This window comes from Achroia grisella, unplaced genomic scaffold (assembly GCF_030625045.1).
Source record: "Achroia grisella isolate CSIRO2021 unplaced genomic scaffold, CSIRO_AGI_Agris_v1 utg16150, whole genome shotgun sequence".
In the NCBI taxonomy this organism is placed as follows: Eukaryota; Metazoa; Arthropoda; class Insecta; order Lepidoptera; family Pyralidae; genus Achroia; species Achroia grisella.
In genome coordinates, this window is record NW_026712663.1 from 18,649 (window position 1) to 46,040 (window position 27,392).

The window sequence follows — 27,392 nt, forward strand, 5'->3', positions numbered from 1 at the left end:
ACTTTCATTTTATCCCCTTGGGGGTAAAATTAATCAAAATCTTTTCTTAGCGGATGCTTACGTCATAACATCTACCTGCATGCCAAATTTCAGCCCTATCCGTCCAGTGGTTTGGGCTGTGCGTTGATAGATCACTATGTCAGTCACTTTTTTGAGTTATATATATTTATAGATACATATAAACCTTCCTCTTGAATCACTCTATCTATGGCTGAAAACTGAATTAAAATCCGTTGCGTAATTTAAGAAATATAATGTAACAGACAACAGCGGCGACTTTTTTTTATAATATATATAAAGATTGAGGAAATCCGCCATTGTTTGTTGTAGCTATATACAATACTAGCTTTTGCCCGCGGCTTCGCTCGCGTTAATTTATCCTCTTGGGAGTAGAATTAATCAAAATCCTTTCTTAGCGGATGTCTACGTCATAACATCTACTTGCATGCCAAATTTCAGCCCGATCCGTCCAGTGGTTTAGGCTGTGCGTTGATTGATCAGTATATCAGTCAGTCACCTTTGAGTTATATATATATATATATATATATATATATATATAGATGTACTTGTAAGTAAAAATGTAAACATATATCTAGACACGCGGCAGCGTGTCAAGCCGAGTTTCAAGTAAACTGGCTTGCAGCACCGTGTGTATATTTACACGAACCATTTGGAGCCACTTTTGACCCCCTCATAACTCAAAAACTCTTTCACACAAACCTGTCAAATTTGGTTCATATATTGAGACTTGCGAGATAAATATGTGTTCCAAATTTCACAAATATATCTCAAACGGTTATTTAGATAATAACGTCCAAATATCGTCATTTTTATCACTGATCAACCTTAGATCAAAATTATTACCCTCTTCCAGATGACCTAGGAAGTTCAAATTTGTGCAGATAGGTAATTAGGTGAATATAAAGGAAAAAATCTGAAACTGGTAAATTGTTATCATTTTACTACAATTTTTCACTTTAATTGATTATATTTCAACTTATACTGGACGAATACTAAAATTCTATGAAAACGTCGATAGCCACCAATTGACATTGATCCCTGGCGAAAAATCTCATCTTGTACTGGACCGAAAGTAATATTGTATGAAAACGTCGATCATTACCAATTTACGTTGACCCCTTCACATCAGTGTCGATAACTAGCAAACTTCAAATATTGCATTGAGCGGTAAACACTAGTTGCTATAATTTAGATTCTGTCTAAAATATACTCGTACTTATAACCAGGAGTATAGTCGAATTTCGTATTTATTATGTTATTAACTAAGATTTGGTATTAATTATTGTTTCAATATTTAGCGCACATCGATAGTGTAAAATCATTATTTTTATAAATAATTATTAAATAATAGGCATTTCGGTATAGGGCGCCGCGGCGCCGTGTGGGAGCGGTGCGATAAAACTCAATGTTTTGTTTCTCGATATCTAACCTATAAGGTTGCGATTTATGCTACGAAATTTATAGCTTTCTTAAATTATACTTATATATTTGTGATTATATTATTATTACATTATTTTAGTAAATACGTATGGTATAGACAATAGTTTAAACCAAAAATTAATAACAATTTTAGTATAGTTATAAGTAGGAATGTACAGTTAACTCGAGAATGAGAACTTATTGGTAACAAATTGTTTTCTTGAGAATTCAATAGATAACAGTCAATTTGTTACATAATCGTCTTTACGAACTATAACGTGTCAATACGAAGTTTCAGATATTAAATAATGTATATGTTGATAGAGAACAATTCCGTATTTGCTTAACATATGCTATTACTATCCACAAATCACAAGGCCTTAGTTTTGGCAGTCCTCTTCTCAACATAGCCTCCTCTATATTTAATAAAGGGCAGGTTTACGTTGGACTCTCCAGAGTTAAAACCTTAGATGGAGTACATCTTAACAATTTAGATCCAAGTCACGAGAGCTCTATTGTAGAGTACAACCATCTGTGGACGTTATACCGCCCCGATTTGCCCAAAAATTCCTGATACTGAATTGGCATTGCACTTGAACATTTAAAAGTTACAAGAAAATATAGAAAATAACACAAAAAAAAGACAATTATACCCCGTAAATATACGAAAATACAGTAATTTATCAAAAATAATTTGGTATTAATTTAGTTATAAATAAGTACCTCGTATAATTTATGTACAAAAAGTAATGATATCCCATCAAAAACATAAATGTGAAATGATAGCCGAGTTTAATATTATGATATATGGCTTGATTGTTGACTTCTACGACAAAAGAGATGAGATCTAAATGGGTGCCAAGTTCAATGGTCTGTCCTGAAATGTATTTATAACAATATAGAATATCATTTCTTCTTATAACTTAGGATAATATACTGTAGCCTAAGGTCTAACTTGGCTAGTTTTCATATACGAAATATACTGTAGCCTTCGCAAGTTCTAAACATGTTACTTGTCGGTTCCTATTTTAATATTAATAGTAACTAGCAATCGAAAGTAATAATTGGTATATGAGAACTGGCCAAGTTAGACCTTAGGCTACAGTATATTATCCTAAGTTATAAGAAGAAATGCTATGTTATATTGTTATAAATACATTTCAGGACAGACCATTGAACTTGGCACCCATTTAGATCTCATCTCTTTTGTCGTAGAAGTCAACAATCAAGCCATATATCATAATATTAAACTCGGCTATCATTTCACATTTATGTTTTTGATGGGATATATAATACACAAATCCCATGACTCGTAAACGAACAACTGAATTTGAACTGCAAAACTGATTACTGAAAATTACATCCAAATCGGTTAAGTCATTTCTAAAACGACGGTTATCATCTTTGGTCACATGGCTCATCAAGGATTTTAGAATCAACCAGCTACTCGACCCGGCCTCGCTCGGGTGTACATGTATTATATATATAAACCTTCCACTTGAATCACTCTATCTATTAAAAAACCGCTTCAAAATCCGTTGCGTAGTTTTAAAGATTTAAGCATACATAGGGACGGACAGACAGCGACAGCGACTTTGTAATGATACAAATAAATGCTAATGTATTTATTTATATTAACTTATATCAATTTATTATATATTTAGTATATCATATCATAAATCGTGTACAACACAGCAATACACTACACTACTTGTGCAGAAAAACAGCGTTGCAGCGCTCCAGCCGCTGCAGCATTATGCTGAGCACGGACCTGTTCGGTAGATGTTTCGACAAACATACGCATGCACGCACACGCGTAATTTATAATTTTATAACAATAAATGGTAAACGTACTTTTTCTTTGTAATTGTTGCAATGATTGAGTAAAAACTGAACTGAAACTAAAACACACATTAAACAAACAAAAAAAAGTTTTGTTTGTTCAATGTGTGTTTTAGTTTTTTTTTAATCTACTGAATAAATATCATTTCGTTTCATTACAATTTGAAGTATCGGTTTGTAACAATAAACTAATATATAATACTAAATTATATATATAAAAATAAAGATTAGAAAATTTATGAATACAAAATTATCTAACTAAAATATTGTATTAGTCTCAGAGATAAGTGGGTGAGTGCTGCTTCAGAAGCAGTTCCATTATCTCCGTCTGTGAAATACTAAACAAACATACAGTCAGACACATGTGACGATAAAAGAGTATATGTATAATAATAATAATAATAATCTCAAGACAATTCTCACAGCGCCATCTAGACCCAAGTTAAGCTAGCTAAAGCTTTTATTATGGGTAATAGATAACTGATACATATACATAGATATTTATTTTTGTAAATAAATACATGTTATACATATAAAACACCCAGACCGATACAAACAATCATGTACAAATGTTTGTGCCCTGCGAGGAATCGAACACGCGACCATCGGTCGTAAAGCTGTGTACTAGACCGCTAGACCACCGAGGTGGTCAGGTATAAGGTTGTCAAATATATAAAGATCGTTTATAAATTAGATAGAGCCGCTTAAATACACTTTTTTATTTAGGGTTTTGGGCTATGGTCAGATGCTTACACATGTAACACTGCGGCCTGCAAATATATATTGTGCTCGCCCTTTTCAAAGTTCGCTACCTGAAAACACAAACAATCATACTCATCTATACATATAAATAAAATTGGAGTGTCTGTTTGTAATATTTGAAATAACAGTTTTTTACTACATGCATAATATAAATACGATGCATACACCAAAATAACATTTTTTACAATTTTTGTCTGTCTGTTTGTTCCGGCTAATCTCTGAAATGGCTGGACCGATTTTGACGGGACTTTTTTTGGCAAGTAGCTGATGTAATAAGGAGTAACTTAGGCTACTTTTATTTTAGAAAAATAAAGTTAAAAACCACGCGGACGAAGTCGCGGGAGTGAAGTGAAGTGAGTGAAGAGTGAAGTTAATAAATATATTTGTTCCTGCGAATCGAACCCGCAACCATCTACTATAGATTGTTTACTATAGATTGATTGACACACGCTTTTATAAATCTGAACTCTTATCAGTTCATGAGATAACAAATCTTCTGAAGGAAATCAATGAGAGTGACCAATGATTATCAGTTTACATTATGTTATCTATGTGTTACTGGAAAAACAAAGGCGCGATATCGTTAACACGATGCTGATAACGAAGATTGTTTTTTAAGATCAAAGAACTATGATAAATGGAATATTACGTGTTTAATATACTCATGTAAGAAGCACTATTTATGATAGACGACTGAGGCTTTGAAGCCGGCTACCGCAAGGGAAACCCCAAGTAGCGCCCGTGACTTGTGACACGGGTGTAGGTTTAAAAGGCCCTTTTAGAATGCATTAACACTCACCTTCACTACTTGCAGCTTCCCCCAGGCTCAACTAAGACCGGGATAAACTCATTTCTAATACGATTTACTTTAGCATCCAAAGAATATCCTTCAATTCTTGTCCCTGACGGATCTAGGTAGCGAACTCTGAAAAGGGCGAGCACAATAGATCTATGTAGGTCGCATTGCTACAGGTGCTACACATCTGACAAAAGCCCAAACAATCCAATAAAAAATAGCATCCAAAACACAACCGGCACACTCTGCGCTTGTCGACTGAATGCCGCGGCTCACCCAACGAAAGAGGATTGTTTAACTACCGACCTCCGTATTTATAGACCGAAGTCAGTGTAGTAGCTCGGTCTATAAATACTAGATGGCGCTATTTACAATATTTGTACTAATCTTTACATTGGGTACTTCATTAGTACTAAACACAAACTACCATCTTTTAATATCTTTTAAAATATCGGATTTTTTCTACTATATTGATGTGAACTCTAACACTTACGACATATTTTTTTTATAACACATTGGACAAACGAACATGCGGCTCACCTGATGGTAAGTGATTACCGCCGCCCATAAGCACCCGCAACACCAGGGGAATTGAAAGTACATTGTCGGCCTTTTAAAAAGGAATAAGGTCTTTTCTTGAAGGTTTCATATATCGTATCGGTTCGGAAATACCATTGCTGGAAGGTGATTCCAAAATGTGGTAAAGAAGTAAAGAACGCAAGTTAGAGAACTGCTGTTCACCAAGATGATCAGGATGGTATTTCAGTTTCTGGCGGGTGGTACGGTGGTGAAACTCAGCAGCTGGTATTAATTCGAACAAATTGCTTAGAACACTCCCCGAGATATATGCGGTAGAAAATGGACAGAGATGCATATCTCGCCGCAAAGCCAATGGGTGGAGTCTGTCACATAGACATTGAAGACGTGAAATCATATTTACTGAACAAAGTCTATTACTCACTAAACGATTACTTGAATGACGAGCGTGCATGGCAATAGTTGTTCATGCACGGGATTTTCATTTAATGTTACACATAGACACTTATGTAAATATATACATATCAAATAAACTGGCTTTTTTAAAAAAAAGTAATTCAATTGAGTTTCTTGCCAGTTCTTCTCAATTGGATCTATAATATATACTGAACTGGACAGTAGGGAAAAATTGTAACTTAAAAATTTGACCTTCATAATCAGCTAAAATGTCCTACACGAATAAATGATTTCTGAATAGCCTTTTAAGATAAAATAGGCTTTTTTTCGTGAAGGTTTCAATATCATATCGGTTCGAAAATACCATGATTCTTTTTTTTTATTTTCACACAAATTTATACAACAGAATATAAAAACAATAAGCCGCAAAACTGCTCAGCAGTTTGTCTGCAGCAAAAGCGCTTAACTTAATACTTATTTCTAATCTATACATACACACACATACATTCCACAATATGGTTGTGCGTGGCAGAAATGGAGATACCCCATTCGACCACCCACGTCATTTTTATAGAAATTATTTTCCTAGTGATTTTGGTACATATATTATTTTATTACCAGTATTATTGTCGACAGAAATATTACAAATGTAAGTACACGCTTGTAATATTTCTGTCGACACTTGAGACCCTTCCTTTACTTTACGTCTCTACTGACATAGATTTAAGTTAAGTGTTAAATCACTCTACGTCCCGACTCCGCGTCGACTGTACGCCTCATTAATAAGCCATGCCTACACTTGTAATATTTCTGTCGACACTTGAGACCCTTCCGTTAGTTAACGACTCAACTCACATAGATAAAAGTTAAGTGTAAAATCAGTCTACGTCTCGACTCCTTGTCGATTGTACGTCATTATTAAGCCATGGAGCACACTACCAATAAACATAATAATGTCTAATAAATAGTACTATCATTTTACCAGTATACTCACTACCTACACACTACAATAAATAATATATTCAACATATATAACGCTACAGTGATGAGGATAACCACTGCGCTACGTTACTATATCTATGTCACTCATAGTATAGTCTACTCATAGTAGAATAGAATAGAATAGAAAATTTATTAATTCAAATAAACTTACATTGAAGCTCTTTTGAATAGTCATCACATTTTTTTTAATCTACCGCTCATTCGGAAAGCTGTCTCATCACAAGAAGAACGAGCAAGAAACTTGTGTGTTGCTCTTTTAAATAATTTTATTCTTACTTTACAATTTATGTTTAAGTGTGTGAATACAAACTACCGATTAGTTCTAATTCAATTAAATAATCAAATAGAAAAAATATATAAAAAATAGTACAAAGCAAACCCGTATGTTCTTTTTCTATACTATGATGGTGGCAAACAAGCATACATCTGATGATAAATGGTTACCGTAGCCTATGGACGCCTGAAACATCAGCGGTGTCACGCGTTGCCGATCCTTAAGAAACCTTAATATACCCTTCTTGAAAAACCTCATGCTGTAGTCTCGTGGGAAAACCTCGGCAGGAATTTCATTCTACAATGTAAGTGTACGCGGGAGGAAGCTCCTCTGAAACCGCACTGGGACCTTAGAAGTATTGCCTTTAATCTTAATATATAGATAAATCTTTACGTAAGTCTGTCTAGCTACCTAATGATTATTTTATCTTTACGTTGCGATGTGAAGTAATCATGACATCAGTGTATCGGATAACGGTCAACTGTCACTGTCACCGTTGATCTGTGATGACGACCTTCGTGGTAGCAGCGTGATCACTTTACCTTAAGGTAAAATCTGTATTATGATAGACTCTATCTAGATAGGTTATCATTTGGATTGTAGTAATGATATAGAAACGAAAACATAATTTGAGATACGAACTATATCGTTTAGAAAAAGTTAATAGGTCTTTTATGGGAATAGGAAAGGAAAGGATATGTTGTAATTGCCCTTAAATAAATAAAAACATCTGTTAAATCATATTTACTGAGCGAAGCCTATTACTCACTAAACGATTACTTGAATGACGAGCGTGCATGGCAATAGTTGTTCATGCACGGGATTTTCATTTAATGTTAGACATAGACACCTATATAAATACATTGTAAATAAACTGGCTTTAAAAAAAAACAGTAATTCAATTGAGTTTCTTGCCAGTTCTTCTCAATTGGATCTATATAGCGAACTTAAAAATTTGACGGTCATAAGCGGCTAAAATGTCCTACATGTATAAATGATTTTTGAATTTGAATTTGAATTTGAATCCTTATTCATGACGACCTCGGTGGTTTAGCGGTTTAGCCGCCTTACTTCCGATGGTCGCGGGTTCGATTCCTCGCACGGTACAAACATTTGTATTCATGAGTATATTTGTTTGTATCGCTCTGGGTGTTTTCTATGTATACTATATATGTATTCACAAAAAAAAGTATCCGTGTATTTGTATCGCTTGTGTGATACCCATCACACTATTTAGCTTTAGACTAGAAGGCTCTATGTTAATTGAAAATAAAAATTAAAATATGATACGAAAAAATTACGGTAATGTATGATACATTCAAACAAAAGGATACAGATTTTTGAGGTCAGGTCAGTTAGTCCATCGTAACAAATTCACAAAGAATTTGCCACGATGGTTTCCAGGGGGAACCGCGTGGAGGTCAACCATGGTACATTGTTAGTGAAGCGGAGGTATCTAATATGTCTGATGAGTGAGAGGTGCTGAGGATAAGGAAAATACGGAGACAAAATAGAATACGACAGCGATATATTGTAGTTTATTAGTAACTAGCTACTTGCCCCGGCTTCACACTGGTGTACATGTATTATATATCACTTACATCATACTTGTACATGAGACACACACTATATAGTGCAAAATGTTATGTTTATTTCAACATCTTTGTTTTTCTTATAATTTAGATTTTTAAATATGTATCTATTGATAAAATATTGTTTATATATATCATGTTATAATTTATTTATTTATTTATTTATTTGAGCTACCAACAAGACATACACTATGAGGTTACAATTATTATAACTTGCGAAGAGTTCAGGTATATAGTGTTGACTTAATTACTGGTTGCCACGGCATGCGATATTGGTTACAGAAGTTTATATATATATATGTATACAATTATTATTATTATTATTATTTTATTATTATTTTTTTTTTTTAATTATTATATTTTTTGTTTTTTATATATACTATATTTATATATGTATTTATATTATATTTATATATTTATATGTGTATAAATATTAAAGTTTTAATTTAATTGTGTTAATGAAACGGGTTTGACTTTTGTCTCAATATGTGTTCTTGAGTGGTTGACTTGAACTTGGAGAAACCAGAAAACACGTCAATATCCGAACTCCTCGCTACAATATTATAGTTATTTTCTAATCTATTAATGGTGGAGAAGTGTCCCAAATTGCTTCTGAATCGCTTTTTTGCAAATAAGGAATACTTTTTACTGCGAGGTAATTTATAGGGTGCGTTTATAGTTATTTGTTCTAGCAATGCAGGGCAATCAAGAACACCATTTATAATTTTATGGAAAAATGCACCGTCAAGCAACTGTCTCCTGTCTTCGAGACTCGTTAGTTTGAAATATTTCAAACGTTTATTAAATGATTTTAGTTCCTTTGCCATTCCGCTATGATAAGAAAGGTGCCAGACAAATAATAATTTTCATCCTTCTATAATAAAAGTACATGTATTGGGAAGGAACAGACTTCTGTCATACGGCTAATGCTAGTTCAGAAGCCAGGTCACACATAAATACTGAAAGGATTGGTATTGTCTAGAAAGTGTACTATTGTACACTATTGTATAAATAATATTGTAACGATCCGTCTGAATCAAATAAAGATTATTATTATTATTATTATTATATATAAACCTTCCTCTTGATTCACTCTATCAATTAAAAAAACCACTTCAAAATCCATTGCCGTAGTTTTAAAGATTTAAGCATACATAGGGACGGACAGACAGCGACAGCGACTTTGTTTTATACTATGTAATGAAAAGTTTATTATTCAATTGTTACTAACAACGATAAATACCAACGTGCCAATACAGATATCATTGACATAAATACGTAGAACATAGTGGCAGGTAATAAACAGATAAAGTCGACAGTCGAACGTGTTCGTACATCTATAGCGGACAGCAATATTGTATCGGTCGCGTATAGGTACACAAGAACGGTTGCAGTGTAATAGTTCTTAAAAAAATCAGCAAAATGACGACTAAAGAGAAAATGGCTGAGGAATTGAACAGTTCCAGTAAGTACATTTTTTAAAATAAAACAAACATAAATATTTACAAATTAAAATTCATCTATTACGGACAACAATATTGTCACAGTCACAATTCAATAACGATCACAGTGCAATAGTTATTAAAAAAAGCAACAGAAAAATGTCGACTAAAGAGAAAATGGCTGAGGACTTGAACAGTTCCAGTAAGTACATTTTTTAAAATAAAACAAACTTAAATATTACAAATTAAAATTCATCTATTACGGACAACAATATCATCACAGTCACAATTCAATAACGATCACATGCAATAGTTATTAAAAAAACTACAGGAAAATGTTGACTAAAGAGAAAATGGCTAGGACTTGAACATTTCCAATAAGTATATTTTTTAAAATAAAACAAACATAAATATTTACAAATTAAAATTCATCTATTACGGACAACAATATTGTCAGCCACAATTCAATAACGATCACATGCAATAGTTATTAAAAAAAACTACAGTAAAATGTCGACTAAAGAGAAAATGGCTGAAGACTTGAACAGTTCCAGTAAGTACATTTTTTAAAATAAAACAAACATAAATATTTACAAATTAAAATTCATATTACGGACAACAATATAGTCACAGTCACAATTCAATAACGATCACATGCAATAGTTATTAAAAAAAACTACAGGAAAATGTCGACTAAAGAGAAAATGGCTGAGGACTTAAACAGTTCCAGTAAGTACATTTTTCAAAATAAAACAAAGATAAATATTTACAAATTAAAATTCATCTATTACGGACAACAATATTGTCACAGTCACAATTCAATAACGATCACAGTGCAATAGTTATTTTAAAAAAAACTACAGGAAAATGTCGACTAAAGAGAAAATGGCTGAGGACTTGAACAGTTCCAGTAAGTACTTTTTGTTAAATAAAACAATAATAAATATTTACAAATTAAAATACATCTATACAGTAATATTTCAGTAAACATCTTATCCACTGTTCCAATATTTCGTAAATGATTTCATTTTATTTCAACAATCATAGTCATGCAAATTTTTGCACCATACGAGGAATTGAACCCGAGACCATTGGAAGTAAAACGCCGTGCTAAACCGCTAGACTACCGAGGTCTTCATTAAATATATTTATAACCCAAATTGTGAGTATAAAATGAAATACATGACTATAATTTTTGTACCATACGAGGAATTGAACCATACATCATTGGAAGTTAAACGGTGTGCTAAACCGCTAGACCGCAGAGATCTTCATTATATATACTTACTAGCTACTCGCCCCGGCTTCACCTGGGTATACATGTATTATACATATAAACCTTCCTCTTGAATCACTCTATCTATTTAAAAAAAAACGCTTCAAAATCCGTTGCGTAGTTTTAAAGATTTAAGCATACATAGGGACGGACAGACAGCGACAGCGACCTTATTTTATACTATGTAATGATAACACTTTCTTTCTTTCAATAACCCAAATTATGAGTATAAAAAGAAATGTATGACAATATTGACTACAGTCATACAAATAATTAAAAAAAAAACAATAATATGAAGTGATTTATCTTAATTCTATAAGAGAGCAAACAGATAAATCAAATAATATTCAATATTTCTGATAATCTTACCATGATATCATATAGCTGAGTTCGTGAAATAGAGAAAATGTTTCAGTAATACTTTACTACCAAAAATAAGCTTACTATAAAATTAAAGAATTTATAAATCATAATAATGTTTTTGTAGAAATTTGTAGAAATATCTAACTTAAAATTCATAGCGCTGACAATGTTATCTGATTGCAAAGAGATAAGTGAGTGCGGTTTGTTATTGATTGTCGCATGCCTAAACCTTGTTAATGTAAATCCATTTTAAAGTAACATTTATTTAAAAGAGCAACATACAAGTTTCTAGTTCATTCTTCTTGTGATGAATCTGCGTTCCGAATGAGCGGTAGAATAAAAAAATGTTACTATTCAAAAGTGCTTGTATTAAGTTTATTTGAATAAAGATTATTTATATTACTACCAACTAGAAATGGTGGTAAATAGTGAATCTGTTATTTACGATCAGTAAGGTGCAGTTAATTTTATTAGTCTATTATCGCGTGAAGTTGTCATCACCTGTCTTGTGCGATACTGCAATTTTTATTCACATACAATTTTCGCATGATTTCGAAATATGATACTTATTTATTAAGCAGTTAGAATCTTAATATTTATAATCGTGTAGATCTATTACAGACTCTTATGATATGTCAAATCTACCGTCAGAACTGACATGATACTCAGCTCGTATTCTTTTCAAATAAATGTTGTATATGTTTACAATAATACAGATTTATATTTGATTTCAAATTTGGGAGGATGTAGTGATCACCAGCATATGCTATTGCAAATGCAAAAAATCTAATCAGTGTTCGTAACCTGAACAGACCAGTCCCTACAAGAAGCACCCGTTGACGAGTATGACGGATAAGCCAGTCATCATTGCACTCAGCCATATTAGAGGGAGCACATTGAACCGGGTCACCACGACGCCAGAATTTTGAACTTTATATCGAGCATGACTGTTTCAGGTTACTCCACTACTTCATTTATATAATTTACAGCATAGGCTGTAACAATCACAGTTTTTTCCCATTACAATATTTAATTTATGTTATTTAAATTACAACATGTCATTGCTATATTTATAATAACTTTATCTGATGTTTAATACATTGATATCTCATTGATAAATATAATACTCATTATTCACATTAACCCAATAAAAGTAGTTTCGAATGGTCAGTTTTTAAGTCTACCGTCACATTTGAAATACATGTGCCAAGAGGAATAGGAAAAAAAAACTCGGCCAGTGTTCTTATCAAACAAAAGTCGTGCAAATTTACTTCCATGGTTAATATTTTATGACAATACGAACTACTAAACCGCATGAAATGCAATTAATAATAGAAAATATTGAATAAACAATATGTTGAGTATTTTTATGGTGATGCATAATCGTGTAACTTTTAGATATGGAATAGATATATTTAGTGGTATCTAAATTCTTTACACACTCTATCTTAAGCACACACGCATTCACTTCATCACACACAGTAACACACGACACCGTCCTCGCCAGCGAAGACGACGACCTTAACCACGCCATACCGCGGGCGCGCGGGCGTCTGCGAGCGCCCGGGACGGGCCGGTGCGGTGTGTTAAATAACTACATAGATCACCGAGACCTTGGTGAATAAATAGTTCGGAATGTGAGTTTGTCGAATAAGCGTCGTTTTATTTGATATCTGTAATTTATACATATAAATAAAATTGGAGTGTCTGTTTGTAATATTGAAATAACTGTTTTTTACTACATGCATATGAATATAAATACGATACATACACCAAAATAACACTTTTTACATTTTTGTCTGTCTGTTTGTTCCGGCTAATCGCGGTTGGACCGATTTTGACGGAACTATTTTTGGCAGGTAGTTGATGTAATAAGGAGTAACTTAGGATACTTTTATTTTAGATAAAATCTCTAAATAACTTTTTTTGATGAATTCCACGCGGACGAAGTCGCGTGTACAGCTAGTTTTATATAAAAGTCATGTTTTTGTCTGTATCTCGGATTGCTTCTACTAAACCCTGAATCGGATTTTGACGGTGTCCACTATCGTTTGAGAATTTCTTACGTTATTATTTTATACTCTTCTGTTACGTCTGTATGCGTAATATTAAATGATCAAACGAACTTACCTGTGATGTTCGATCATTATTATATGAAGTGCTTCGTTCGAAGATATATATATTTACCATGTAGTTTCTTCAAATCACTAGGCAACATAACGCAATTTTAGAGCTAGATTCTAAAGCCTAAAAAAAAAAAAAAGAAAATTAAACGTTTCACTGTCAACACTTGTCATACTCTATAGACAATAGATTGATACTTGTCATTCCTTTAGAGACTATATCACAAACTCAAAGGGTGGGATTAAGTAAACCAGGTGTATTACTACTATATATGTTCTCTGGGTGGGTATATATCTTCGAACGAAGCACTTCATATAATAATGATCGAACATCACAGGTAAGTTCGTTTGATCATTTATTATATTCCAGTGCTTCGTTCTCGATATATATATTTACCATGTAGATATTTAGAGTCTCACTGAGTTTGTGATTAATTTTTTCCTTAATATTACAACTGGATAGTATAAGCTGTAATAAAACATCTTTCTATTTTTGGTATAAATCAGTCTTTTACTACAAAAATTAAAATTATGGATAATTCTCATTTTCAACATTAACATTATCAAGTCTTTAAACATAATTATTAATCATATTAATCAGTCATATAAGAAATTCTTCATTACACAGTTCTTAATTATAACAAGTTACAATTATTATCACATTATTATCCCTTAATACACACTTATTTTTATATTAAAAATTGTATAAGTACTATAGTTAGCACTCACATTGCGGATGAAACAGTATTTGTAAAAATATTAGTATTTTGCATAATGGGTCTATTATAAAATTTTGCAAATGTCTGCGAAGACTCTGTCCAACCCGCGGTATTTCTAATAGCCTCTATAGACACACCCTTCATCTTGGCCATGGATGTTGAAGCATGACGAGTAGAGTGGCCCGTAAAAATATCTGTATTAATGCCAGAATTTGTCAACGCATTTTTTATCCAACGACTTAATGTGGATGGTGTAGCCGCTCTATGTGGTTTTTTAGTGGTTATAAATAGTTCTTCAACATCACCTCTTATATCTTTGGTGCAATTAATGTAAAACTGTAAAGTAAGTGATGGGCAAATCTCAGGTTCGGTATAGAATGGTAAGACCAATACCGGTTGTGAACGATCTGGCGCAGATGTTTTAGTTATATCTGTGATATTTATATGTAAACCTGACTCTACATAAGATATATTTTTAATCTTTATTAAAGAAAGTGTTTGTACACGTTGTGCTCTACATAAGGCTAGTAATGTAACCAATTTTTTCGTCAAAATTTCCAACGGTAAAGAAATGCAAGGATGCCATTTTCTTAGTGTATTTAATACAATAGATGGGTCCCAAGTAAAAGAGTATTTCGGTTTTGGAGGATTTGTTTTGTAAAAACCTTTCAACAACCTTTTAATACGCTCATCCCTCCTTATACGCGAACCAATTATTAGAGAGAGAGCAGATTTATGAGAATTAAGGGTTCCATAAGAAGAGCCTTTCTCAAACTGAATTGTTAAAAACTGTATTATTTTTGGTACTGAGGCACACAAAGGGTTAATTTGGTTTTCTTGACAGAAAGCCCACCATATTTTGTAGGTTACATCATATTGTTTTAGTGTGTGTTTTGATAGTGAAGCTATCATAGTATCTAAAGCGATAGTGGGGATAGCTTGTCTTATCATAGATTGCCTGATAAGATTCCGCCCACCAGGATAAGTTGCTGGTGAAGAGGATGGCAGCTCCTGTAAGGCGACAATAACAGATCTTTATCTGGCCCAAAATATAATAAATCAGAAACCAACATTTCCTGCATAACGGGGAACCATGGTTGGGATGGCCAGTAGGACACGACTATGATTCCTGAGGCTTTTTCATATCTTATTTTCATTAGACATTTTAAAATTAGACTAAATGGTGGAAAGGCATAAAAATAATACTTTGACCAATTTACAGTAAATGCATCTACATTTAATGCATCTGGATCTGGCTTCCAGGATAAATATAAGGGACATTTAGTGTTAACCCTAGACGCAAAAGGTCCACCTGTGGTGTACCAAATTTATTTATTATTTCTTTAAAAACGCGTGAATTTAATTCCCACTCGATATCTGTATTTGTTTTTCGAGATTCTATATCTGCTTCTACATTATCTGAAGATTTTATATAAGAGGAGAAGAGCCATATTTTCCTTTCTTCGCACCATTTCCAAATATTTCTAACCAAGTCATTAAGGTGTGGGTACTGAATACCACCCATACGATTAATGTAAGAAATAGCCGTTTTATTATCTACTCTTAACAGAACCTGAATTTCTTGTTTGTTTTTAACAAAAGTTTTCAATGCCAGAAAAATAGCTAGCAGTTCTAGATAATTTATGTGAAATTTATATTCATTTTCCTTCATTTCCATTAATTTTACTGTTATTACAGACCGCGCCCCAGCCCGTTCTAGATGCATCAGTATAAATTTCAATATCATAATTACGGACTAATATTGATTTTGATACTAGCAATATATTTTTTGCCCACCATTCAAGATCTAACCTCGTATCTCGGTGTAAATCCATAATACAATCATAATTATTAAAAATTTTTAGTAAAGTTAGGTATTTATGACGTTCTAAATATTTGGTGTATAACCAGCCATACTGTACAGCTGGGCAGGCTGACATTAACAACCCTATAAGTTGGGCAAATTCCCGTATTGTACATTTACACATGTTAAGGAATTTATTTGTCACCTTTTGAAGTTGATATGTTTTTTCTAAAGGTAATTGCATTGTCATACTACTTGTATCATAAATAAAACCCAAAAAATTGCAAGATTTGGAAGGTACTAAAAAACTTTTTTCATAGTTTATAACAAATCCTAAGCATTCCAGAGTAAAAATAGTCTGTTTAACATTTTCTAAACATGACTGGTAAGTAGTGCCTAGGCACAGTAAATCGTCCAGATAAATTATATTCTTATATCCCTTTTTCCTTAAGTATGTGACTACTACTCTCATGACTTTTGTAAAAATGTAGGGAGCGGAGGAGAGGCCATATGGTAGTGAATTAAATTCATATAATCTATCATATTTAAAGCGAAGGAATTTTCGATTATCTGGGTTTATGGATATAAGCAAATATGATTCTTTAAGGTCAATTTTTGCTAAAAAAATATTTTTATTTATCAAGGATGCCGCAGTCCTATGATCTTCCATTTTAAAGTGTGCTGTAGCTACAAACTTATTTAACTGTTTTAAATTTAAAATAAATCTTTTACTGCCATTTGGTTTAGGAATTAGAAAAATAGAGGAAATGAATTGACCTGGATGGGGCTCACAAACAGAAATGGCCCCTAATTTAAGTAATTTAGTAATAGCAATTTTCATATCCTGCTACTCTATATCAGAATTATACTGAAATGAACTTGGAATAATGTTTTGAAATGGTAAAGTGGTGAAAGGTATAGAATAACCTCTCATGTATTGGATGATTGTAGTATCATCAGTGATTTTTTCCCAACATTGGATAAAATGTGACAATCTGCCACCATGACATACCATTACTTCCGAGCAGGAGGTTTCATTTCTTGTTTGGATTTCCTTGTTGTATAATGCTGCTGTTTGTATGGAAGGTTTCGTTGCATCAGGCGTTTTGGCCCACCTCGATTGAAGGGTTTTGGTGCTGCATATTGAGGCAGGCCCCGGAAATTTCCCGAAGTGCTAGGATTTAATGTTCTTCTGTTTGAGGGCTTGAAATTGTCAGATTTTTTAATTGTTTGTCCAGTTTTTTGTGCGGTTTTCAAGGCGTTTATTTTTTCTGATAAATTCTCTCCATAGAGATATTCATCTCTATCTATATCTTTTATAATTTCTAAAAACTTTTTGTCCAAGGAAGTTGAGATTATTTTCTTCTTACTAAATGTCAGGTGACAATGTAAGTCTGTTAATATTTTTGAGGCATCACTTAATATTTTTATTACATTTAGACTATCACCTGTGTCGGTAATTGTCAAGGATAGTGCCTTGTTCAAAGCTGATATCCCCTGACCTAACTGTTGTTGATCAGCCTCTATTTTCTTATCTCGTCTTTTTCCAGTATCAGAAATTGTGGCCATGATTTCTGGATTGAGCTTAGGAGCTTGCAAAGTTTTGCAATTATCAGGTATTAAATACTGCTTCAGTAATGACTCTTTTACTTCTTTATCTAACCCATTTTTCGCTATTTTATTCCATCGTTTTGCTAACTAATTATTGATATATTCACCGAATAGAGGCTTTTCCTCCATTGCATCACCAAGAGCTTGCAATATATCACTATTTAAAGTTGGTTCACCTGTGTACTGTTCAGTGGACCCCCCGGTTGGTTTATCTGAGTATCTCTGTGAAGTTGTTGTTGTATAACGTTTGGGTCCATATTTTCTATATCTGAGGGCAGATTAGTCCCTTGTGAACATATAGATACAGCATCTATTAAAGATTCTGTATAATTGTTTTCCTCAGATTGATCTGAAAGGCGTGAATAAATTTAGAAAAGCCACTTTTTTAAATTTACCAGTTTTAATAAAACTTGTATATTATGTTTTTAGTAAACATTGCCGTCGCAACATCTCACGGATGCTTCCCAGGCTTAATTTGACTTGCATGTTCAAGTTTTTATTGTGATACCCTTCGTAACATCTCTCGGATGCTCCCTAGGGTTTATACAGCATGTATGTTCCAGTTTTAGAACAGACACCTTTCATAGTAACTATACTAAGTATAATCGCCTTGCTTAACGCAACTTCTATATTCAAGTTTTAGTGCAAATAGCCTTTGTAATGTCTCACGGACATTCCCTAGGCATGACACAACTTGCATGTTTTTAGTACTGACGACCTTTATAATATCTCAACGATATTTTCTAGGGATGACGCAACTTGCATGTTCAAGTTTTTGTACCCGTAACCTTTGTAATGTATATTGGGATATTGCATATCTGTAATTATTCACTATATAAAACTTACCTGTCTGTTTATATTGGATAGATTCTTCTGAATCCGAGACGCAATATGATGATTTACGTCGTCGAGCTTTATTACGTTTCTCTTCAAGACGTCGTATTTTATTTTTGTATTTCTGTATTTTGTCTTCATTTTTCCGTTTCGCCATGCTAAAAACACTCAATGTTATATGTTTTCAATTAAAAAATACTGAGAATTAAAGAACAATTAAAAATTATGACGCAATAGTTGCCACGCAAAGTAAAGAATGACAAGTATCAATCTATTGTCTATAGAGTATGACAAGTGTTGACAGTGAAACGTTTAATTTTCTTTTTTTTTTTAGGCTTTAGAATCTAGCTCTAAAATTGCGTTATGTTGCCTAGTGATTTGAAGAAACTACATGGTAAATATATATATCGAGAACGAAGCACTGGAATATAATTATTTATATAAGGCCTCCATTTTGTTCTCTATACACCTGAGTAAAGACGAAGTGGGTTGTTATTAATAGCTTATTACTTACATTTATTGTACATTGAAACATATATCTTATTTTTCTCAAAAAAAAAAAATGAATGTACTTATATACTACATATATATATTACTAGCTTTTGCCCACGGCATTTATCGTGTTAATTTATCCTCTTAGAGATGGAATTTTTCAAAATCTTTTCTTAGGAGATGCTTACGTCATAGCAGCTTTATGCATGCAAAGTCTCAGCCCGATCGGTTTAAAATTGACAAAGTTTCATACAAACTTTCATCCCCTATTTTATCTCCTTGGGGGTAGAATTAATCAAAATCCTTTCTTAGCGGATGCCTACGCATAACATCTACTTGCGTGCCAAATTTCATCCCGATCCGTCCAGTGGTTTAGGCTGTGCGTTGATAGATCACTACGTCAGTCACTTTTGAGTTAAATACATATATATAGATTCTTCTGTTACGTCTGTATGCATAATATTTAATTATATGAGGCCTCCATCTTGTTCTCTATACACCTGAGTAAAGACGAAGTGGATTGTTATTAATAGTTTATTACTTACACATATTGTACATTGACATATATATATTATTTTTCTAAAAAAAGTTATTAATTTATTTTATGAATATACTAGCTACACGCCCCGGCTTCGCATGTAAAACATATTATACGTACGCCTCCTGAATCACTCTATCTATTAAAAAAAACCGCTTCAAAATCCGTTGCGTAGTTTTAAAGATTTTTGCATACACAGGGACGGACAGACAGCGACAGCGACTTTGTTTTATACTATGTAGTGACAGAAAAAACAGGTCTAAACTATATATAGATCTTGCCACAATTTATATAACAAACTAAGTTATGCGAGGAATCGAACCCGCGACCATCCGAAGTACTAAACCGCTAGACCACCGAGGCCGTCTATTAGAAGGAAGTGTTTACAACAAGCAGATAAACATATGAAAAACAAAGTACTTGTTGCTTTATAGTCTTCATTGATATAGATGTATATCGTAATCTTTTATTACATAACCGGGTATTCGGCATCTACAAACCTTTTGTAATCTTTCTTTTCTTTAATTTCAAAACCTGTAATAGACCTACATGAATAAAGATATTTTGAATTTGAATTCGATGCCGAATGCCTTCATCTTTCTTAATTTCAAAACCGGTTATAGGCATTCGGCATCTACAAGCTTGTAACCTTTTGTAATCTTTCTTTATTTTAGAACTGAATATTGTCATTCGAAATCTACAAACTTGTAACCTTTTGTAATCTTTGTTAATTTAAAAACCGGCTGTAGTCATTCGGATCTATAAGCTTGTAACCTTTTGTAATCTTTCTTAATTTCAGAACCGGGTATTGGCATTCGGTATCTACATACTAGTAACCTTTTGTAATCTTTCTTAATTTCAAAACCGGGTGTAGTCATTCGGCATCTACAAGCTTGTAACCTTTTGTAATCTTTCTTAATTTCAGAACCGGGTATTGGCATTCGGTATCTACATACTAGTAACCTTTTGTAATCTTTCTTAATTTCAAAACCGGGTGTAGTCATTCGGCATCTACAAGCTTGTAACCTTTTGTAATCTTTCTTAATTTCAGAACCGGGTATTGGCATCCGGCATCTACAAACTGTGCTCATGTTCTTCGGGGTCCTGTTGGCTTACTGCATGAGGGTCAATATGAGCATGGCCATTGTTGCTATGACTGACGGCAGTGAAAATGTAAGTCAGTATATATCAAAGTCCGTTTAATTAATAATCTTAAGAAATAAGTTATATAAAAAGATAGCTAAAACGCATTTTATAAGGTATCTTCCTACAACGTAGTGGGAGACTCGCTGATTTTTTTTTACTGTTTTTTTTTTGGATTTGTACAGAAAATGTGACGATGGCAATCCCATCATATCTGTACAAAATAATAAAAATAAAAAATCTAAATACATATATATAACTCAAAGGTGCCTGACTGACATAGTGATCTATCAACGCACAGCCCAAACCACTGGACGGATCGGGCTGAAATTTGGCATGCAGGTAGATGTTCGGACGTAGGTATTCGCTATGAAAGGATTTTGATTAATTCTACCCCCAAGGGGATAAAATAGAGGATAAAAGTTTGTTTGAAACTTTGTCAAGTTTAAACCGATCGGGCTGAGACTTTGCATGCATAAAGCTACTATGACGTAGGCATCCCCTAAGAAAGGATTTTGATAAAGTTTCCACCCCTAAGGGGTAGAATTAATCAAAATCCTTTCTTAGCGGATGCCTACGTCATAACATCTGCCTGCAAATTTCAGCCCGATCCGTCCAGTGGTTTGGGCTGTGCGTTGATAGATCACTATGTCAGTCACCTTTAAGTTATATATATTTAGATGTATATTTATATAGGTGTCTATGTCTAACATTAAATGAAAATCCCGTGCATGAACAACTATTGCCATGCACGCTCGTTATTCAAGTAATCGTTTAGTAAGACTTTGCTCAGTAAATATGATTTAACAGTTGTCTTTGGTAATAAAAATAAAAAAACTGTGTTTATTTTCAGTCGTTTGACTGGAGCATGCAAGTCCAGAGTGTGATCCTCTCATCATTCTTCTGGGGTTACGTGGTACTCCAGGTGCCGAGTGGTGAGATGGCTGCCAGATTTGGCGGGAAAGTGCTGCTATGTTTATGTGTTGGTCTTAATTCGGCTACATCTTTATGCATACCAATAGCAGCCTATTATGTGAGTATGAAATTGAAGATGATCAAGTTTTGTATATCTTACACAAATTCCTTTTCACAATTTTTGTCTGTCTATCTATATGTCTGTTTGTTCTAATCTCTGTTGTTTCGGCTAATCTCTGAAATGGCTGGACCGATTTTGACGGGACTTTTATTGGCAGGTAGCTGATGTAATAAGGAGTAACTTAGGCTACTTTTATTTTAGAAAATAAAGTTAAATTCCACGCGGACGAAGTCGCGGGAACAGCTAGTCTATACATATAAAAGAAATTGGACTGTCTGTTTGTAATATTGAAATAACCATTTTTTACTACATGCATATGAATATACATAAATACGGTACGTACACAAAAATAACATTTTAAAAAATTTTTGTCAGTCTGTCTGTTTGTGCCGGATAATCTCTGAAATGGCTGGACCGATTTTGACCGGACTTTTATTGGCAGGTGTAATAAGGAGTAACTTAGGCTACTTTTATTTTAGAAAAATAAAGTTAAATTCTATATATTTCTTATAGTTTATAATAAAAAATTTAATTAGTATAAATATGGACTTAATGTTACTTTTAAAGTATTATTTCAGGGTGGATGGCAGATGGTGTGCGCTTGTCGGGTCATTCAAGGGTTGTCTCAAGGTTTCATATATCCATCATTGCACACCCTTATTGGAAAGTGGGTGCCTTTGGAGGAGAAAACCACGTTGGGATCGTTCATTTATGCTGGTGAGTGAATAATCTTCATTACGTAATAAAACAGTTCTACAGTTTGGCTAGTCAATATATAAAAACAACTGTACTATTATCTGTATTAAATAAAGTAAAAAAAAAAAAAGTTCCTTTGCAAAAAAGCTTACTATAAAATTGAAGAATTCGTTAACGATAATAATGTTTTTATAGAAAAACTTTAAATCCACAGCACTGACAATATTATCTGATTACACTAATAATGAGTGCGTAGCGATTTCTATGTTGATTATCGCATGCCTCTTACTTGTTATACTGTAATTATTTATATAAAAAAACATCTATTAAAAAGAGCAACACACAAGTTTCTTGCTCATTCTTCTTGTGATGAATCTGCGTTCCGAATGAGTGGTAGAATCAAAATATGACTATTCAAAAGTGCTTGTAATGAGTTTATTTGAATATAGATTATTTCTATTTCATAGTAAAAAACAATGATAAGGTAAGTATTCATTTATGAGGGGTAATTTCAAGAAGGGTATATTAAGGCTTCTTAAGTAACGTTTAAGTTCTTAAGTTAACGAATACGAGACACTGGTGTTTCAGGCGTCCATAGGCTACGGTAACCGTTTACCATCAGATGGGTCGTATGCTTGTCGCTGTCGCTGTCTGTCCGTCCCTATGTATGCTGAAATCTTTAAAACTACGCGACGGATTTTGAAGCGGTTCTTTTAATAGATAGAGTGATTCAAGAGGAAGGTTTATAGACGACCTCTGTGGTCTAGCGGTTTACGTCCGATGGTCGCGGGTTCGATTCCTCGCACGGCACAAACATTTGTATTCATGAGTATGATTGTTTTTATCGGTCTGGGTGTTTTCTAGGTATTTACGAAAAAAAACATATCTATGTATTTGTATCAGTTGTCTAGTACCCATAACACAAGCTTTAGGTAGCTTAATTTGGGTCTAGATGGCGTTGTGTGAATTGTTCTGAGATTATTTATTTATTTATTTATGTATGCCCGTGCGAAGCCGGGGCGAGTAGCTAGCTTTATATATAAAATTCTGGTGTAACAATGTTATGGCCAATTTACATTCAGCCCGAGTGGGCAGGGAAGTGAGCACGGAAGTCAGCAGCGCGAGAGTGTAAACACGAGTGGAAACACTTCCCATGCCATTGTCGCTGCCACTCGCGCTGCCCGGCGCTCCCTCGATTGTCGGTTTTTCGTGCGCGAGTCAAAGGACTGGCAGCGCGAGTGGCAGCGTGTTTTTACATTCAGCCCTCTCGCTCAGTTGTCGCCCGGCAATATTTACGGCAGCGCGAGTGGCAGGGGAAGCGGCTGAATGTAAACGTAGCATAATTAGTTACCAGACTCCTCCGAACCGGCTTTTACATACATATTCAGTAGAAATAGAAATAGAAATAATCTTTATACAAATAAACTCATTACAAGCACTTTTGAATAGTCATATTTTGATTCTACCACTCATTCGGAATGCAGATTCATCACAAGAAGAACGAGCAAGAAACTTGTGTGTTGCTCTTTTTAATAGATGTTTTTTTTATATAAATAATTACAGTATAACAAGTAAGTAGGTCTGAGAATCGGCTACTAATTATTTTTCATAACACTAAATGATTAGGGTTGTCTATATACGTTATAAATAAATAACCCTGGACAATTAACACAGTGCCAACTAGTCTCACGGGAAGCAGAGCTTGTGTTGTGGGTACTAGACAACTGATGTAAATACACAATTTTTTTTTTTGTAAATACGTACATAATATATATAAAAAACACCCAGAATGATACAAACAATCATACTCATGACGAATTTATAATACTTTCAGGTGGTCATTTAGGTACAGCTCTTGAATTGTCTGCAGCAGGGTTCATAGCAGAGTACTGGGGGTGGCCAGCTATATTCTATGTGATTGGTACTTTAGGAGTTATTTGGACTACCATCTACATATTCATTGGGGCATCCTCTCCTCAAGAATCGAGGTTAATCAGCGATACAGAGCGAAAGTACATTGAGCACTCGTTGGGACATGTCGTTGGACAAAAGGTATGAAGTTATTCCATACTTAACTAGTTCTTTACTTAACACTACTCGTATATATACTATAAATGGCAGAACAGTGATGAATGGATGAGAAAAACATTTTTTTTATATGTGTTAATGATATACTGCACCCGCCTGCGCTAACGGTATACGCTGGCGGGGCACCAGTGGAGGATGATAGGATGAGCATGAAGTTAGGGCAGTTAGCCCATCGTGATGAATTCACTAGGAATTAACACGATGGTTTTCAGGGGGACCGCGTGGAGGTCGACATGACATGATACATTATTAGCATTAGGGCTACTGTTCCCATTACTAATAATCCCTTCTCCCCCAGAAAAACATATTATATCGACCACAATTGAATAAAATAAGGAAGAAGATGATGATGATGGTAAATATCATCATCAATTTCAATAGCAATTGTCTAGTTATTAGTATCTAAGTATACAGTTTAAAAGATCGAGAATGATGTAATAATAGTAATATAGAAATTATAGATTTTACGCCACGTGTAGTATTTATGAGTATGTTTGTATCGGCCTGGGTATTTTTTTTTGTTTAATATGTTTATAATTTTTCACCGCCAACAATTATTCTCTGCACCACCTATGGTTGCCTGGTAGATAATGCCACATGGTGTTAAGTCCGCAAAATGTACTAGTACTGTATTATATTGTGTGCATTAAAGTTAAATAAATAAATAAAATATATATATATATATATATATATTCACAAAAAAAATGTATCCATGTCTATATTATATCAGTTTTCTAGTCCCAATAACACAAGCTCTGCTCAACTTGGAACTAGATGGCACTGTGTGAATTGTCCTGAGATATTACATATATTAAACCGATATAAAACATTGTTATATTTTATAGTTGTATGCTTTCTGTTGTGCATTTATTGAGTTGAGTTGCTCAATTTGAAGGATAGAAAAAATATTTTTTTTTATTAAATATTTTACGGCCCTGGAAATTTCCTTTCAGCCAAACAATTACATTTTACAAATACGAATCAGCTATTAATTACTAGGTACATCTATAGCGTCCTTATTAATTGGCAGTGTTGCCATAGGAGAATTTAGTCCCTAAAATAAAGTAATTTTTCTCTTTCAGAAATTAAGTACTCCCTGGAAGTCCCTGTTCACATCCATGTCCTTCATATCTTTGATAATCGTGCATTGCGGACAGAACTGGGGCTTCTGGACTCTCATGACGGAAATACCTTCGTACATGAATCAAGTGCTTGGCGTCAACATGAAATCAGTAAGGTCTTTTACAATTTTCTATTTAATAAACGCAATTTAGTCATTATGCACTGCTTGGTTTGGGACTAGATGGCGCTATACTATTGTATCGCTATAGGTTTATGCAAAACGAAATTATGAAATTATTTTTTTGAAAATACAAAAACAAATTTCAGTTAAGTTTCTTACCAGTTCTTCTCAACTGAATCTGTGTATCGAGCTGTGTTGGCTGTGTATCCAGTCCAATTCATACAGGGATCGGAACTACGACAGCCTGAAGGTTCGAATCCCTAGCGGTGCCCTCAGACTAGTCGTATCCGTTAGGCGGTAGTTGGCCTTCAGCCGCCCCATAAGTCCTTCCGCGGGTTTGGAGTGCCATCTGCACTGGCTCCCTATCATCCAGCGAATCTGTAAAGGCCAGCTGCGGACTAGCATTAGAGTAGTCCGAAAGAAAAATAAAAAAAAAATTAACTTGACGATAGGGAAAAATGTTAATACAAAAAAAAATACAATAGAAATTAGTACGAAAAGTTGCTTATGACTGTTATATTTGAAATTATTAAAATTCTCTCAGTAGTCTGTTTGTGTGTTCTTTAATAGAATGGTCTGATGTCAGCTCTACCCTACCTGTCGATGTTTCTGCTGAGTTTTCCATTCGGATTCATCTCCAACTATGTGATCAGCAAGAACTGGCTCAGTGTTACTGCCACCAGGAAAATATCAAATTCTATAGGTAGGTACTAACGTGTAATGTATAGATTGATAGATATAGACTTTATTAGCTGTGCCCACGGTTTTGACCGCGTGACACATATGATGATACACCCCTATTTGTTATTACCCACCCAGACCCACTCCGTAACAGATCCCCCGTCCAATTCAAACGGGGATCGATGTTACGACGGCCTGAGCCGAGGTTTGAACCCCTAGTGGTGCCCTCAGACTAAAGTCGTATCCGTCAGGCGGGAGGTGACTTTCAGCCGCTCCATAAGTCCTTATACTGCATAATACAGTACAATATTCTATTGGCACATTGATTTAAGAAGAAAAACTGTCCCGACAAACGTTGTTTTGCCTTAAAATATAAAAAAAAATTTAGAGATGGACTACCCCTAACATTTAGGGGGATGAAAAATAGATGTTGGCCGATTCAAAGACCTACTCAATACGCTCACAAAATTTCATGAGAATCGGTCAAGCCGTTTCGGAGGAGTATGGGAAAAACTGTGACACGAGAATTTTATATATAATAATAATAATAATCTCAGGACAATTCACACAGAGCCATCAAGTTAAGCTAGCTAGAGCTTTTTTTTTTGTAAATACATACATATTATACATAGAAAACACCCAGACCGATACAAACAATCATA

General features: G+C 33.9%; 1 protein-coding gene across 1 annotated transcript; it reads left to right on the top strand.

Annotated features, from left to right (window-relative positions):
- Window positions 1-10,950: 10,950 nt before the first annotated feature.
- Window positions 10,951-26,763, top strand: LOC131841367 (putative inorganic phosphate cotransporter). Its single transcript, XM_059189684.1, has 7 exons — window positions 10,951-10,993; window positions 20,895-21,016; window positions 21,840-22,019; window positions 22,601-22,739; window positions 24,553-24,770; window positions 25,889-26,038; window positions 26,620-26,763. The coding sequence occupies exons 1-7, from the start codon at window positions 10,951-10,953 to the stop codon at window positions 26,761-26,763; spliced, it is 996 nt and encodes a 331-aa protein (XP_059045667.1).
- The last annotated feature ends 629 nt before the right edge of the window (window positions 26,764-27,392 follow it).